We start from the raw sequence: 15,927 nt of genomic DNA, 5'->3' as shown, positions 1-15,927 counted from the left end.
TCTCACTTGCCCTGAAAGCCCCTTGCTGGGAGTGCCATAGGTTGACTGTGACTTGACAACACCTTATACACACGCACAGTACCTTAGAGACCAACACTTGTGGGCAGGGCTTTTTTTGTAGCAGGAACTCCTTTGCATATTAGGCCACACACCCCTGATGTAGCCAGTCCTCCAAGAGCTTACAGGACTGTTAGTACAAGGCCTACTGTAAGCTCCAGGAGGACTGATTACATCAGGGGTGTGTGGCCTAATATGCAAAGGAGTTCCTGCTACAAAAAAAGCCCTGCTTGTAGGTCCTCTGTGGTTCTGCACATGTCAACATTCATGCTTCTACAATTCCCAAATAGTTACGAGCCCTTGTGAAGCAGATTCACCTGAAGTTTTGAACGATACGTCCTTCTCTTCCAAAACTGGAATATATTTGCCTTTATCCTGTGGTAACACCAGGCTAAATAGAAGATTGAAGAAGATATTGGATCTATATCCTGCCCTGTGCTCTGAATCTCAGAGTCTAAGAGCAGTCACAATCTCCTTTACCTTCCTCCCCCACAGCAGACATCCTGTGAGGTGGGTGGGGCTGAGAGGGCTCTCACAGCAGCTGCCCTTTCAAGGACAACCTCTGCCAGAGCTATGGCTGACCCAAGGCCATTCCAGCAGCTGCAGGTGGAGGAGTGGGGAATCAAACCCGGTTCTCCCAGATAAGAGAGCTATGGCTGATCCAAGGCCATTCCAGCAGCTGCAGGTGGAGGAGTGGGGAATCAAACCCGGTTCTCCCAGATAAGAGAGCTATGGCTGACCCAAGGCCATTCCAGCAGCTGCAGGTGGTGGAGTGGGGAATCAAACCCGGTTCTCCCAGATAAGAGAGCTATGGCTGACCCAAGGCCATTCCAGCAGCTGCAGGTGGAGGAGTGGGGAATCAAACCCGGTTCTCCCAGATAAGAGAGCTATGGCTGACCCAAGGCCATTCCAGCAGCTGCAGGTGGAGGAGTGGGGAATCAAACCCGGTTTTTCAAGATAAGAGAGCTGTAGCTGACCCAAGGCCATTCCAGCAGCTGCAAGTGGAAGAGTGGGGAATCAAACCCGGTTCTCCCAGATAAGAGAGCTATGGCTGACCCAAGGCCATTCCAGCAGCTGCAAGTGGAGGAGTAGGGAATCAAATCCGGTTCTCCCAGATAAGAGTCCGCACACTTAACCACTACACCAAACTGGCTCTCAGGGGACCTCCTGAGTAGCAGCTATCTGCTTCTGACTTTAAGCAAAGTTCTCCCAGCCGGACACCAAAGCATATACCTTTTGTATTCTAAACCAGCCCAAGTTCCATTCAGATCAACAATTTCTTTGGGAAGCAGGGGGTAAGATCCTTGAAAGCCCACCGCTGATGACTTTCTTGATGTCTTCTATTAATTGATTGATTTTTTTTTTTTGCATGGCTTTCCAGCATGCATGATGATCTTCCGGGTGCCTTTTCTTTAACGTGCACTTCTTCGCTCGGCTTCGGGTGTGCTTGACTGCTCTGTAACAAGTTTTCTATCCTCTAAGGCGATGTGACTAACAAAATGCAGTTATATGTCCAAACCAGAGTTGTGCATTGGCGGGACAATTTTCCGTCCTAACCACTATGAGGTAAAAAGGTCGTGGGATCTGTGAATAGCCCAGAAAAGAAGTATCCGGAATGTGCTTTCCACAGTTAAGTCACTGGCGATCCGCCGGTTCTGAAATGGAGAAATTAATCCCCCTCAGGCCCAATTTATGTTATGTATAGGCAGCGCTCTTTTTGTAGCAGGAGCTCCTTTGCATATTAAGCCACACCCCCTGATGTAGCCAATCCTCCTGGAGCTTACAGGGCGTACTGTAAGCTCCAGGAGGATCAGCTACATCAGGGGGCGTGGCCTAATATGCAGAGGAGCTCCTGCTACAAAAAGAGCCCCGCGTAGGAGTGACGATACCTGTAACTAGCTTCTTCTTCAGTGAGCTTGGTGTAAAAATTCAGATTTTCCTTTGTCAGTTCTTCTAAGTCACTCCAAAGATCCTTAATGTCCCACAGCTGATGGGGGAAATAGCCAAATAACACTCTGATATAATCACATGAAGGTGCCTTATACTGAATCAGATCTTGGCCCGTATTATCTACTCAAACTGGCAGTGACTCTCCCAACATTTCAGGCAGAGGCCTTTCACATCCCAGACTACCTGCCAGTCTGGTGTAGCGATTAGGTGTACGGACTCTTTAGCTTGGAGAACCAGGTTTGATTCCCCACTCCTCCACATGCATCTGCTGATGTGACCTTGGGTCAGCTACAAGTTCTCGCAGAGCTGTTCTGCTCAAGGGCAGTTCTGGGAGAGCTCTCTCAGCCCCACCTACCTCACAGGGTGTCTGTTGGAGGAAGGGGAAGGAGATTTGTAAGCCACTCTGAGATTCCTTTGGCTAGCGAAGGGTGGGGTTTAAATCCAATCTTCTCTTCCTTTTCTTCTTCTTCTTCTCCTTCTCCTCCTCCTCTTCTTCTTCCTCTTCTTTCTCCTCTTCTTCTTCTTCTTCTTCTTCCTTCTCCTCCAGATATGCTAAGGATTGAACCTGAGACCTGCTACATGCCAGGCTGATACAGTACTACTGAACCACAGGCCTTCCCCATTAGTGGATATGGATCTCTCCATTTCTAAGGTTTAATGAGTTAAGTCACAGAGGGAAGCAATCGTGATGCCCCTGTTTCATAAGAACCAGCCTTCACATTTGGTTCAGCATGACTAAACATCTTCAGTGAATCTCTGTAGCTTTCTGGGAGAGCCATTCAGAAGGTCCCAGGTTCAATCCCTGGCATCCCCAATCTCCTCCTTTTCTTCTCCTTCTCCTTCTCCTCCTCTTTTTCTCTTCCTTCTCCTCCTCCTCTTCCTCTTCAGACCTCTTACCCAAGACCATGGAGAGCTGCTGCCATTCAGAGTAGACAATGCTGACTTTGAGGGACCAGTGAAGGCAGTTTCAAACATGTCAGGTTTGCCGCTGCAAAGACTCAATCTGGGAGGCAGTCAAGGCCACCTAAATAGCTGTGAAATGGAATAGATTGCCTCTAGTACTGTCAGGCTAGGGTCTCAAAGTTCTGCCTGATGGCCCTTTCACATAGTATGTTGTAGGTATACACCTGAGTTACGTATTCAGGGGTGGAATTCTAGCAGGAGCTCCTTTGCATATTAGGCCACACCCCCTGATGTAGCCAATCCTCCAAGAGTTTACAAGCCTCTTTTTTGTAACTCTTGGAGGATTGGCTACATCAGGGGTGTGTGGCCTAATATGCAAAGGAGCTCCTCCTAGATACCCCTGCTTGTATTCATCTGAAAATGGAGAAAATATTGATTAGAAACAGAATTGACTGCAGCTCCATTTTGAGTGTAACCCTGCCCCCTGCTTAAACACAAGTTTGCTTTTCCATAGTAGCCCTCAGGATCTAGAAGAGGGAAAAAAAGGAAACTGACAAGAAGGAAGTGAGTGTTCTGGGAACTGTGGGTGTTGGGGATCCTGGGCTATCTTGACAGACTTTAAAAACATCTGGGCTGCCAGATGTACATTTAAGGTGACAACAGTTCAAAGACTGTCCAGTTGGGTGTGGGAGGCTGAGGAGGAAGAACTCATTCTTCCATTTCTGATGGATGTTGACAAGCCTTTTTCTGTAGCAGGAACTCCTTTGCATATTAGGCCACACACCCCTGATGTGGCCAATCCTCGAAGACCTTACAAGGCCCTTATTCCAGGGCCTACTGTAAGCTCTAGATGTTGAGAACACTTTATCTTATGAATTGCACGTGTACCTTAGGTTGGTGTCAACATGGTGGCTTCCCCTCCACTTTGGAATCTTGGGAGTTGTAGTTCAGCAGATGGGCTAGGAGCCCCGTTACTACATTTCCCAGGTTGCTCAGGGGATGGAGAGCAGCTTAAGGTCAACTTCCACTTGTGATGTAAACGTAGTGCGGTGAGAAGATGGGTGTTTCCTTGTTCTTATTCTTAACCTTTCTTCCTCTTATAAACGGTTCTCTCTAGCAAATACACAAATGAAGTCTCACCTGTTCTTGGCCTCCTTTTTTAAGAACTGTAGAACTGCCTGAATTGTTTAATCTCTTGTATTTTTTTCTCTACTGCTCCTTTCTGGACAGAACCTTTTCCCCTTTCTGGTGCCTTCCAAGATGGGGGAAGGCCCCTGATTTCTGAATTGTTTTCTCTGCTGCTGACGTACTGCCAACTTTCCTTCAGCTTCTGGCTAGGTAGTCTCCAGTTTCTTCTTTTCTTCCCAGCAATCTTTGAAAACGCCTCTCCTTACCAAAGTCTCTGCTCGGCTGCCTTCCCATAGCAACTCTGCTTACTCCATCCAACTCATTTAGGCAGGGCTTTTTTTGTAGCAGGAACTCCTTTGCATATTAGGCCACACACCCCTGATGTAGCCAATCCTCCTGGGGCTTACAGTAGGCCCTGTAAGAAGAGCCTAGTATGCAAAGGAGTTCCTGCTACAAAAAAAGCCCTGCTTTTAGGGTTTATGACCCTCTGCTTAGCCTAAACATGGTTTTAGAGAGAAGACGGGAGTGTTTGAGACCAGCCCGAATGGAGGCAGAGCTATAATACACCAAATAATCAAGTTCTGAGCTAAGCTATAACCAACGTGAGTATGGAAGAGGCAACCAGCAAAAGAAGCCAAATTTTAAAAATCCAGAGATCCTTGTATCTCTCTTGGACCAAAGAAAGAGCCAGTTTCCTAACCATGCACTACAGTTGTTTGTGAATCTCTGTGTTCAAGTCTTCCAAAGCTTGAATACTCGTGTGGTGTCTGCACTGGCCGTGTCTGTGCGTGTCCAATTTTTAATCAGCTTTTGTGCTCGCTGAATTTGTTAACGTTCTCTTTTTTATCCTCCCCCCCCCCCCCCGCTTAGTTTAGAGAATTCTTCTGAGAGATAATTGAGGCGGTATGAAATTTAGACCCTGTATGATTCTGCAGTCGTTCAGGAATATGCAGGGAGTCTCTTTTTATCAACACAGAGTGACTTTGTCTAAGAGGAAAAAAGAAAAGAACACAAGGCCTAACAGAGCCCTTATATGTTTCCTAGGTGTAATTTTGCCATAAGATAAGATTAAATAAATAAATCTGGCCAGCATACCCAGGCATGGGTAAAACCTGGACTGGAACTGCCCCAAATTCTAGGATCATAGAACCAAAATAAAACATGAAATAGATTACTGAATGCTACAGACCCTATTTTCACATTCATCCATGACTTTAGATCAGGGGTGTCAAACATGTGGCCCGGCGGGCGAATCAGGCCCCCAAAAAGCTTCTGTCAGGCCCTCAAGCAAGACTGCTTCCTTCTCTCTCCCTCTTGCTTCTTTCTGCATCACAGCTTGCTTTGCCAGGCTTGCTCAATTGCACAGGAGCTACGGAGTAAAGCCTCTATTTTCTCCATTGGCTGAGGGCCCTCCCTTGGGGAGAAAGGAGGGAGGGAAAGCTTCCTCTCCCAGAGTCTCTCAATCACACAGCAGAGCTACTGAGCCAAGCCTCTCTTCCTTCTATTGGCTGAGGCTCCTCAAGGGAAAGAAGAAAAGAGCCAGAGCTTTCTTTGCCCAGTTCCCTTGATCCCACAAGAGCGATACAAAGAAAGCTCCTTTTTAAAAAAGAAGAAAGAAAGCACCTCCGTGTCCTTTATAAAGTTTGTATCTCTGCTTGCTGGCATTACATTTTATGACACACAGGGACTGACCCAACAAGGCCTCATTTGTGTCTGATCTGGCCTTCATAACAAATGAGTTTGACACCCCTGCTTTAGATGAATTATAGACTGCCGTTTACCGGATGCTGACTTAACCACAGTGTGTCTGTAGTTTCTTGATAAACTGGGCTGTTTGTGCTGCCCCACCAATGACTGAGGAGAATTTTATCACACATTTGATTAAAAATCCAGGAAGCTGGGGCATGTTTGCGCCATTCAGGATGAATAACTATCTTACCAAGTAGCAACAACTTTGTCAAACAGGCCTGCAGAAATAGCTAGGCCACAAAAGAAATAACTAACCCACTTAGTTATTTCAGTGTAAATTATTTGTGATCCAACAGCAGCTTGGAGGAAAAAGAGAATTCAGTTCTGATCCAGTTCGCAATCATATTCCCTCCCACCTGGCCTTCTGAGGGCCCTCCTTATTTGCCACAGGTGAGCAGCCATGAACTAAGATCTTTTTTTTGTCTTCTTCCCTTAGCCCCCTTAAATAAAATATAGAGCAGGGGTGTCAAACATGTGGCCCGAGGGCTGAATCAAGCCCTTGGAGGGTGCCTGTCAGGCCCGCGAGCAACTCCCTGTCATCTGCTTCCTTCTCTCTCTCTCTTGCTTCCTTCTGCATCACAGCTCGCTTTGCCAGGCTTGCTCAATCGCACAGGAACTACAGAGCAAAGCCTCTACTTTCTCATTGGCTGACCAGCACATGAAGCAGCTTTTGTACAAAAGCTCACAGCGCCCAGCCATTTCATGTTTTCCGCTGGGTCTTAGGCTCAAAGTATTGACCATGAGATTTCTGTAATGAATGTCAAAAAAACCAAAAGTAGGTTTGCAACTTTCAGACACGCACCTGAACAGCACACTCAGAATTGGTACAGCCCAGACATTGTCTCCAGATTTTGATGCAGCAATTCAGAGCAAGAGGTGTCCGTTATCAGAAACTGTTAAGTAAATAAAATATCGCAAGAGTGCTAATCTTTTAAGGATATTTTATTTTAATTTTTAAACAAATCTTTAATTGTGTTTGCCTGTGTCCTTGTCATGAAATGTAATACTAGCTGGCATTACATGTTATGACACGCAGGGCCTGACCCAACGAGGTCTCATTTATGTCAGATCCGGCCCTCATAACAAATAAGTTTGACACCCCTGATATAGAGTTTTTGATGCCATCATATCGCTGAGTCGCCACCCCAGTCAGAGTTGAGTCAGTCTTAAGTTATTTATGCATGACACTTTTTCACTGGAAAGCATATGGGCATTTCAGCAGACATCCACAGAAAGAAACGTGGCATAAATAGACCACACCCAGGGGTAGAATTCTAGCAGGAGCTCCTTTGCATATTAGGCTGCACCCCCTGATGTAGCCAATCCTCCAAGAGCTTACAAGGCTCTTTTTTGTAAGCTCTTGGAGGATTGGCTACATCGGGGGGGGGGGTGGCCTAAAATGCAAAGGAGCTCCTGCTAGAATCCCACCCCTGACCGCATCCACTTTCGGGTGCGCATCCTGCCAGCGAGCAAAATGTAGAACCTGCTTAGCTGGATTGGGGCACTACGTTAATTGCCTTGGAGCCAGGGGTTCTAATCCCGCTTCGGCCATTCCCCTCACCACGTTGAGCTTGCTTGCAACAACTGTGCCTGCTTTTCTTTCCTTTCCTACATCTGTGCCTTTCTTCACAGCAGTCCTTGGCTCTGCACAGAATAGTATCCCTCTTCCAAGCTAATGGGATGTGCTTTCACCTTTGCATGTAAGTACAGTCGCAAAAGACCCCTTCTGCCCCCGCCTCCCCCCCCAAGGGATAAATGGAGAGGGTTGTTTTGCAGGCGGGCTGGCTTTGCAACAAGAGGTGGTTTCTGCTTCGTAGCCATCAGCCAGGGGAGTCAGCAGATCCTGAAGTCTCTGGGGCCCAGTCCAGCAATAGTCAGCTGACCATGTTAGTCACGACTGCAGTGATTTCAAAGAAACCTTATTTGCTTTCCGGAGGATTTGAACCCAGTCGGCTTTTTCTGGATGGTGGTCACCCATGCACGACGACTGTTCATTGCCCGTGTCGTTAAAGTAGAAGGCGGGCATCAGGGGTGGAACTCTAGCAGAGCTCCTTTGCATATTAGGCCGCACCCCTCTGATGTAGCCAATCCTCCAAGAGCTTCCAAGGCTCTTTTTTGTACACTCACGGAAGATTGGCTACATCGTGGAGTGTGGCCTAATATGCAAAGGAGCTCCTGCTAGAATTCCACCCCTACAAAAATATCAAAAATATTGTGCAAGACACACACTCTTGAATAGTTTATACAAAATTAAGTATATTGTATTGTGTCATATAATGAACAGCCTACAAAAGTAGGCATGCATTCGTTCAATCAGAAATTAAAGCCAAACAAGAGTCTCAAGTACAGTATTTCAGGGAGAAAATTTCACAGTCTCTTAATTTCACAGTCTCAGTATTTCACAGTCTCTTAATTTTCCAAACAGAGTACTAAAACTCAATAATAAAGTTCCACAGGAGTCCCTCCGTTGCTTGTTGGCTTCTGAAGGAAAAATTCTTGCCTTCACGCAAACGCCGGCTTTGATTGCGTTCCGCTGCTCCTGCAGCTTCCTCATAAGCCAACTGTAAATTTGTGACCAGGCTGGCACCCTGGTCACAAATGCCCCGATTGGAAAAGAGGCCCAGTCGATTTGAACCTGAAGCCTTTCTCCAGTGCAAATTCAAGAGCTCCTGCTTCCTCACAAGATTAGAGTCCAGTTGCACCTCGAGACCGACAAGATTTGGAGGGTTTTGAGCTTCCAGGAATCAAAGCTCCCTTTGATTCTCAAAAGCTCATCCCCCCTCCCCACACACACACATTTTGTTGGTCTTTAAAGCACTACTAGCTGTTCCACTGCAGAGCAACACGGCTACTTTCTGAAACTTCCTAGTAGGCACATACAGGATTTTAGCAGGACACGCAGCACTACGCATACTAAATTGTAATCAGTATCACAAAAGAGTCTTTTTGGAGCCCGGGTCTCCCTCATTGGATCCACTGGGTTGTGGCTCGCAAAAGCAGCTGCTGCTCGTGGTTCTGAAACTGGGGGCCAGGACCCAAAGTGTGCTGTGACTCTGGTGCTCGCTTGGTGGCGAGATGAGGAGTGAGGAAAGAATAGAGGCTTAGTAGCAACGTTGGGTTTGCTTTGGCATCAAGCGCAAAGGGGCTATGAAATACAGGCTCTTGCTCGATCGTTCTAGCACCAAAAGCACCAGTTAGGAGCTACTGGAAGCTGCCTCACCAGTTCTTGCGAGTTTCCAGAAAAGCACGTAAGCCTAGGATACGTGAACTTCAGCTAGCTTGGTGATGACAGATTGGTGGGTTTCTGTGACAGATGGGTGTCTGTGATAGGGAAAAGCTGAACCACTAGGAGACAATGGAAAGAAAGAGGGTTCACACCAGTCCTGTGGTGTGCACACACGCTGGTTTCTTGCACAGATGTCATTTTAAATGCTTAGCGTATTGCACTGTTTAAGCCCCGGCCTCTCTTTTTGGCTGCCTGGGCTAGCTACTTGCTTGCCTGTGTTGTTAGCCACCGATCGCTGACATTTTTTGCTTTTTTTTTTCAAAACAAGTTTTCCTGAACCACAGCCTAAATGAATTTATGCCAGGGAAGGCCAATGGAGTTGAATCTCGGTTATCCCAATCTGGTGTGCACATGGAATCTCTCCTATTTCAGGGCTGCCTTATTTGCTTCAGTGAACGTTAAAACACAAGAGAAGCCCTGTTGGAGCAAGCCAGTGGCCCATCCAGTCCAGCACTCTGAGTCACACAGTGGCCAAAACCCAGGTGCCATCAGGAGATCCACCAGTGGATCCAGAGCTCTAGAAGCCCTCCTACTGTTGCCCCCCAAGAATCCAGAGCATCACTGCCCCAGACAGAGAATTCCATCTGTACCTTGTGGCTAAGAGCCACTGATGGACCTCTGGCTCCAGATGTTCTCTAATCAATACAGAGGGCACCTCTTTGCGTGCCCTTTCTTGTATTATCATCGAAGTAGATGAGGAAGCCCTCCTAGACAGAGTTCCTATGTGCACACAGAAACGCCTACAGGGCTCTGAATCAAGATGTGTGTCTTTACTGGGCCTGAATTCTGTAAGGTCCAAAACGGTGGTCTTAATTGCTTCTGTGAGTCAGATAGTCAATGTGATTTCATTGCAACGTGATGGCGACAGACACAAGCCTTGTATGCATTTGTTACATCGGTCCACCTGAGTTGTGTCTATGACTTATCTGTTCTTTGACATTCCTTTTTTTCCCCCCTTCCTTTTGCTGTTATCTCCCCATTGAAAGGGGAGGAAAACCATGGTTCCATTGGCAGTTGTATAGTATCTGTCAGATAGTGTAGTCTTGACAACATATACATGAAGGATTCTGTTTTGTCTGTCCCCCCCCCACTCCCAATTAACTGAAAATAAAACTGTGAACAGCTGTAGGAATACATTGTCTGTATACTTCTGTTTGTGGGGTTTGTTTTTTTACGAAGTTTGCTTAATTGCCTTACAGCCTTCTAGGTATAGCTTTTAAAAAAAAAAAAAAATCCTTTCTGTTTTGGAAAGTATCCTCTTGTTTCTTTTTTACCAGAACAACTTTGTAATCGACTTAACAGTGTTAATATAGCGTTATAGACATATGTATCTGTCCGTTAGAATTGTGTTACTTCTTCCTTTTGCAATGTCAAAAAAAAAAATATATGGCGTCCTTTTTTTCCAAAGTACATCAACTGTGGGAGTCTTGTGCGTTTGCCGGACTTGCGGGGGGATTTATTTTTTTTGTATATGTTCTTGAAGGTTGGCTTTTCAAAAGTCTGAACACACAAAGCGGGAAGGAGAAAATACAGGTTTTTTTTTTTTTTTTTAAAGTAATAATAATAATCCCAAACATTGTTTTTGCGTGTGATTTCCATTTTTTTCATTTGTGATGGATGTTTCCGTGGTGCGGGAGGAAGAGAGGGGGGAAATAATGGGAGGATCTTAATGGGGTTTGTGTGATTTCCTTTTTCCCCTGGCTTCTTCGCACCCACCGTCATCTGTTGGTTCTGTTACTTTCCAGGGTTCCTTATTGAGCCTTTGAAAGGCCCACCATCCCTGAGAATTCCTGTTCCGTGCTCTCCTCCCAGCATAATCCAGACCTCTCTGTGCTTTCATTTGTGCATGCTCTAGTTCTGCTATAGTCGGGGCTGTCTCTGGTACTTGTGACTCCAACACACTGGTAGGATTTGGTCTCTCTCTTGTGCCATGGAAGGGCTGTGGCTCAGCGGTAGGGCATCTGCTATGCAGGCAGAAGGTCCCAGGTTCAATCCCCGGCATCTCCAGCAAGCAGCAGCTCGTAGGGGATGTGAAAGACCTCTGCCAGAGACTCTGGAAAGCAGCTGCCCATCTGACCAGGCAATACTGAACTTAATGGACCAAGGTTCCAATTCAGTATAAGGCAGCTTTCAGAATTTAGCGTTCTGTTTAGAAATGTGTTTGGTAGCGGGAGGAGGTGGGCAAAGTCTTACCAGACCAGAGGTTGCTATGGGCAGGGAGAAAGCACCCCAGGTGAAAAGAATGATTTGTCATTCCTCCTGTGGGGAAATGCAATAAGCTATGGAATTACATATGCAGCTAAGATGCAAAAGTGTTTAGTTTGCAGGATGTATTTAGGCGGGGGCGGGGGGGAGGTCATTTGATGCAGGATTTTGTACAGTGAAGGGCAGGGCAGAGCTTTTTTGTAGCAGGAACTCCTTTGCATATTAGGCCACACCCCCTGATGTAGTCACTCCTCCAAGAGCTTACAGGGCTCTACTGTAAGCTCTTGGAGGATTGGCTACATCAGGGGTGTGTGGCCTAATATGCAAAGGAGTTCTCGCTACAAAAAAAAAAACACCTGGTGAAAGGCACAGATGCTGGTCAGCCCCGACTATACAGAAACCATCTTTCCACTTTTCCCTCACTGTATAAGACACTGTTGTTGCCTTTTCTTTCCTGCTTCCTCCTCTTTCGGATTCTGAACCTTCTTTTCTTTTTTCTTTTCCGTAGCTTCTTCTTTATGTAGCTGTCACTCACCTGGGCCAGTTCCACCTCCCTCTCTCCTAGTGGCGCGTTAGAAGAGGCCGCAGATAACTCCACACATTCACGCAGCCCCACTGGGAGACGAGTTACCTCATTCTTCCGCCTTTCTGTCCTTTTTTAATAACTGTGACTCGCTGCGCGGTGCGTGCATGTGTGTGTCTTTTCCGAGTGTCTGTCCACTCACCACCGCCAGCGTCCGAGTTGACTTTTTTGTAACTGCCCGAATCATTAGAGGTGAAGCGGCAGAGTCGGCTTCTGAGATTTTGCACTTGAGGATGTCTGTCTTCTTTCCTTTTGATACAGCAGGCAAATGCCACTCAACATAAGGACAAGGAAAGCGTGGACTTCAGGTGCGTGTGTGTGTGTGTGTGTGTGTGTGTGTGTGTGAGAGAGAGAGAGAAATGGAGGGAGAGAGAAAGAGGTATGTATGCAAGAACCAGAGACTGATTGGTGCCGAGTGTTTACATCCCTATGTCGATTTAATCTAGCACTGAATCTAATTCTCTCCAAGAGAATCCTGTAACCTGGTTACCCTGAAAGCCATATACACTCGAAAGGATCCCCACCACCTGTGATAGTACTCGTTTAGTTGACGTTGGATCCTGACCTGGACAGCTGAGGCTAGCCCGATTTCATCAGATTTCAGAAGCTAAGGAGGGTCGGCCATGGCTAGTATGTGGATGGGAGACCACCAAGGAAGTCCAGGGTCACAACGCGGAGGCAGGCAATGGCAAGCCATCTCTGAGCCTCTCTTACCTTGGAAACCCCCAATCAACTGGGACTGGACGGGACTTTCCACCACCAGTTGAGATTGGTGGAAGGAGAGGAGAACATCCGTGAAGACATACCCAAACATAAATCCATCGTCTCAAACTGTATCTTCCTTTTAAGCTAGTTTCATTAGCTTCTAGGTCTCTGGAAGATTCGTACTTGGCCTCTCTGATAGATTTAGAGGACCTCATTCTGCAACAGGACCGTTCTTTAAGGAGGATTTTTAAAAATATATATATATTGTTTAACCACAGAAGCGGCAGAGACTGATACAAAATAAGATCAGTGACTCACCTGGAATCTAAAAGCTCTAAAAAAAGAGTAACCAGCAGCAACAGAATTTCGACTCCGCACTGCTGAATGTCCGCTGGAATAAAACAATCCTGGGAGAACCTCTAAAGTCAACGAGGGTGAGGGGTTTTTTTTGGAGGGTGGGCTTCCAAAGCTGTGGCCAAGAATCCTATCCCAGATGCCCAGTTGCTTCATGACATGCCCCAGCAGAACAGCTCTGATCACAGATATGTTCCTACAGGTGGAGACGAGCCAGAAAATTTGTCATGAAAATTTAGTGACGGAAAGTGGCTTTTTTGTAACAAGAACTCCTTTGCATATTAGACCATGCCCCCCTGATATAGCCAATCCTCCTGGAGCTTACAGCAGGCCCTGAACTTAGAACCCTGTAAGCTCTTGGAGGATTGGCTGCATCAGGGATGTGTGGCCTAATATGCAAATAAGTTCCTGCTACAAAAAAAGCCCTGGTTCTTATACTTTGAAGATGGTGTAGACGACACATGATGGAATTCACCTGGTTCTTAGGATGAGCGTTTTATTTAATTCACACATCACATTTTTTTAAAAAAATTGCCCACTTAATTACATTTCCTTCCAATATGTAGACTGGCTTAAGAGAAATCATTTCCAGAGTTTCTCCTGAAATAAGTTCAGCCAGACTATTTATTACATGTAAGACCTATGGAAAATAAATGAGAGGTGGGAAGGTTGTCTGGTGATTTTGCTTAGCCTAGTTCTAGGGAGTGGCGACTGTACCTTGTATGTATTTAGGGGTGCCAACTCTAGGTTGGGAAGCTCCTGGAGATTTGGGGGTGGAGCCTGGGGAGGATAGGGTTTGGGGATGTGGAGTATAACACCATAGACTCCACCCTCCAAAGCAGCCATTTTCTCCTGGGGAACTCATCTCTGACATCTGGAGATGAGTCATAATACCAGAGGGTCTCCAGGCACCACCTGGAGGTTGGCAACCTTGTGTAATAGTTCTCAACTACATGGGGATTTGGTTCGTGGAGCCTCAGCATGCTTTGGATTTTCCAGCCTGGCCTTTGAACTGCTGCTGAATCAGGACGTACCCATGGCCTACTAGCTTGAAGAGCTAGTCCATTTTTAAGGGGGGAGTGGGCAGGAACAGTAAAAATGAAGTTTCTAGCTCTTTTTGTTTCCAAGGAGAGTTTCGAAAAAGTATACGTGCAGTTTCTGACACAATCTCGGAAGAGAAAGAAACGAAGGTTTACTCAGCCTCACCTTCTCCTCTTCCCCATGACCAGGAGAGCTGACACAAATGAATTGTAATAAGTAACTGTGCTTTTGAGTGTATAATTTATACAGGTGGTGGATTCCCCCCCCCCTTTCATGGTGCAGAATCTGATCTACTGAAAAGTTCACCCAACCTTGCCTAAGGCCCATTGAATACTGGTCAATATGTTAGATTCCTTGATTCAGAAGATGTTTATGAATTAAAACGGTGTCCTTGCTTAATCAGGCAGCAGGCTGGCTTGCTTTTTTTCTCCCACACAGGAAAATGGGTTGTTCTTTCAGGAACTTACAAAAACAGGGAGGCAATCGCCATCCTAGCAGAGGCATTCTCTCTTCTAGGGCCGGTTCCAGGTTATGATGGTCCTTGACAGACAGTGTCAGGCCTTCCTTTCCGCTCCCACACCTGCATGCTTCCGACTTACCTGTGCGACGTACGAACACAAGAGAAGCCCTGTTGGATCAGGCCAGTGGCCCATCCAGTCCAACGCTCTGTGTCACACATTGGCCAAACACCAGGTGCCACCAGCAGGGCCAGAACTCCAGAAACCCTCCCACTGTTGCCCCCACAGACACCAAGAATGCAGAGCATCACTGCCCCAGAGAGAGTTCCATCTATATCTTCAGGCTAATAGCCACTCAGGAACTTCTGCTCTTAAGAACATAAAGAGAAGCCATGCTGGATCCAACCAATGGCCCATCCAGTTCAACACTCAGGTACCATCAGGAGGTCCACCAGCAGGGCAAGAACTCCAAAAGCGCTCCCACTATTGCTCCCAAGCACCAAGAATACAGAGCATCCACTGCCCCAGACAGAGTGTTCCATCTATATCTTCTGGCTAATGCTGATCCAGAAGCCATGTAGGATCTGGCCAAAGGCCCATCCAATCCAACACTCTGTGTCACACAGTGGCCAAAAGTCAGAGGCCATCAGGAGGTCCACCAGTGGAGCCAGAACTCCAGAAACACCCCCCCCCCACACATACACACACACTGTTGTCCCCAAACACCAAGAATACAGAGCATCACTTAGAATATAAGAGGCGCCATGTTGGATCAAGCCATCGATCCATCCGGTCCATCGCTGTGTCACACAGTGGCCAAAAACCAAATGCCATCATCAAGAGGTCCATTAGTGGGGCCAGAACTTTAGAAGCCCCTCCCATTGTTACCTCCAAACACCAAGAATACAGAGCGTCACTGCCCCAGACAGAGAGTTCCATCTGTACCATGTGGCAAACAGTCACTAATGGACCTCTCTGCTCCATCTGTTTATCCCCTTTGGAAGCTGTCTGTGCTTGTAAGAACTATTCTCCCACTTGCAAGCCTTCCCACCTCCTCTGCTCAGTTGCCTGCACACCCTTCCCCTGACACCACCTGGCCAGCGTATGCAGCTGGGAGTGTGACTGCCATTGCCACTGGAGGGCCACCCCTGGGCACCACTCACATGCCCTCCCTTAATGTCACTGGGCCGTTGGAAGTAGGGTACAGAGGGGGGTAGAGGTGGTGTGTGGGTGGAGGTCAGGGGCAATGGGAAAATAACCCAACCGTATAAAGCAGACAGATGGAAATCTTCCTCATGCCACTGTAGCCACACAGGAGAAAGTCATTGAAAACATAAGCTGGGAATAAGGTTTTCTTATGACAATTATAGTTCAAGAAGCATTTTATGATAATGCTGAGATGGTCGAATTTAGTCCACCTTCCGGTGATGTCAGGGGTGTGTGGAATATGCAAATGAGTTGTGTTAATGAGCTCCGGCATCTCATTTTCTACGAAACGACCCCTGCCA

The 15,927-nt window shown here is 46.8% G+C and overlaps 1 protein-coding gene across 3 annotated transcripts in view; it reads left to right on the top strand.

The window, feature by feature from the left end:
• SEPTIN11 (septin 11) overlaps positions 1–11,941 on the top strand; it is a 158,768-nt gene extending 146,827 nt beyond the window's left edge. Inside the window, exons 10-11 of one of the 3 annotated variants that reach the window (XM_060247156.1) lie at positions 7,423–7,487; positions 11,787–11,927. In XM_060247156.1, the coding sequence (XP_060103139.1) occupies positions 7,423–7,444 (22 nt within the window). In that variant the 3' untranslated portion in view covers positions 7,445–7,487; positions 11,787–11,927. Of the gene's footprint in view, positions 1–7,419; positions 7,488–11,786 lie in introns of all 3 variants that reach the window. The other 2 variants (XM_060247155.1, XM_060247158.1) reach the window with 2 other exon arrangements.
• The last annotated feature ends 3,986 nt before the right edge of the window (positions 11,942–15,927 follow it).

The sequence above is a fragment of the Heteronotia binoei genome, chromosome 9 (genome assembly GCF_032191835.1).
Source record: "Heteronotia binoei isolate CCM8104 ecotype False Entrance Well chromosome 9, APGP_CSIRO_Hbin_v1, whole genome shotgun sequence".
NCBI classification, from domain to species: domain Eukaryota; kingdom Metazoa; phylum Chordata; class Lepidosauria; order Squamata; family Gekkonidae; genus Heteronotia; species Heteronotia binoei.
Note: the sequence above shows the minus strand (reverse complement) of the source record. Positions and strands in the feature narration are given on the sequence as shown.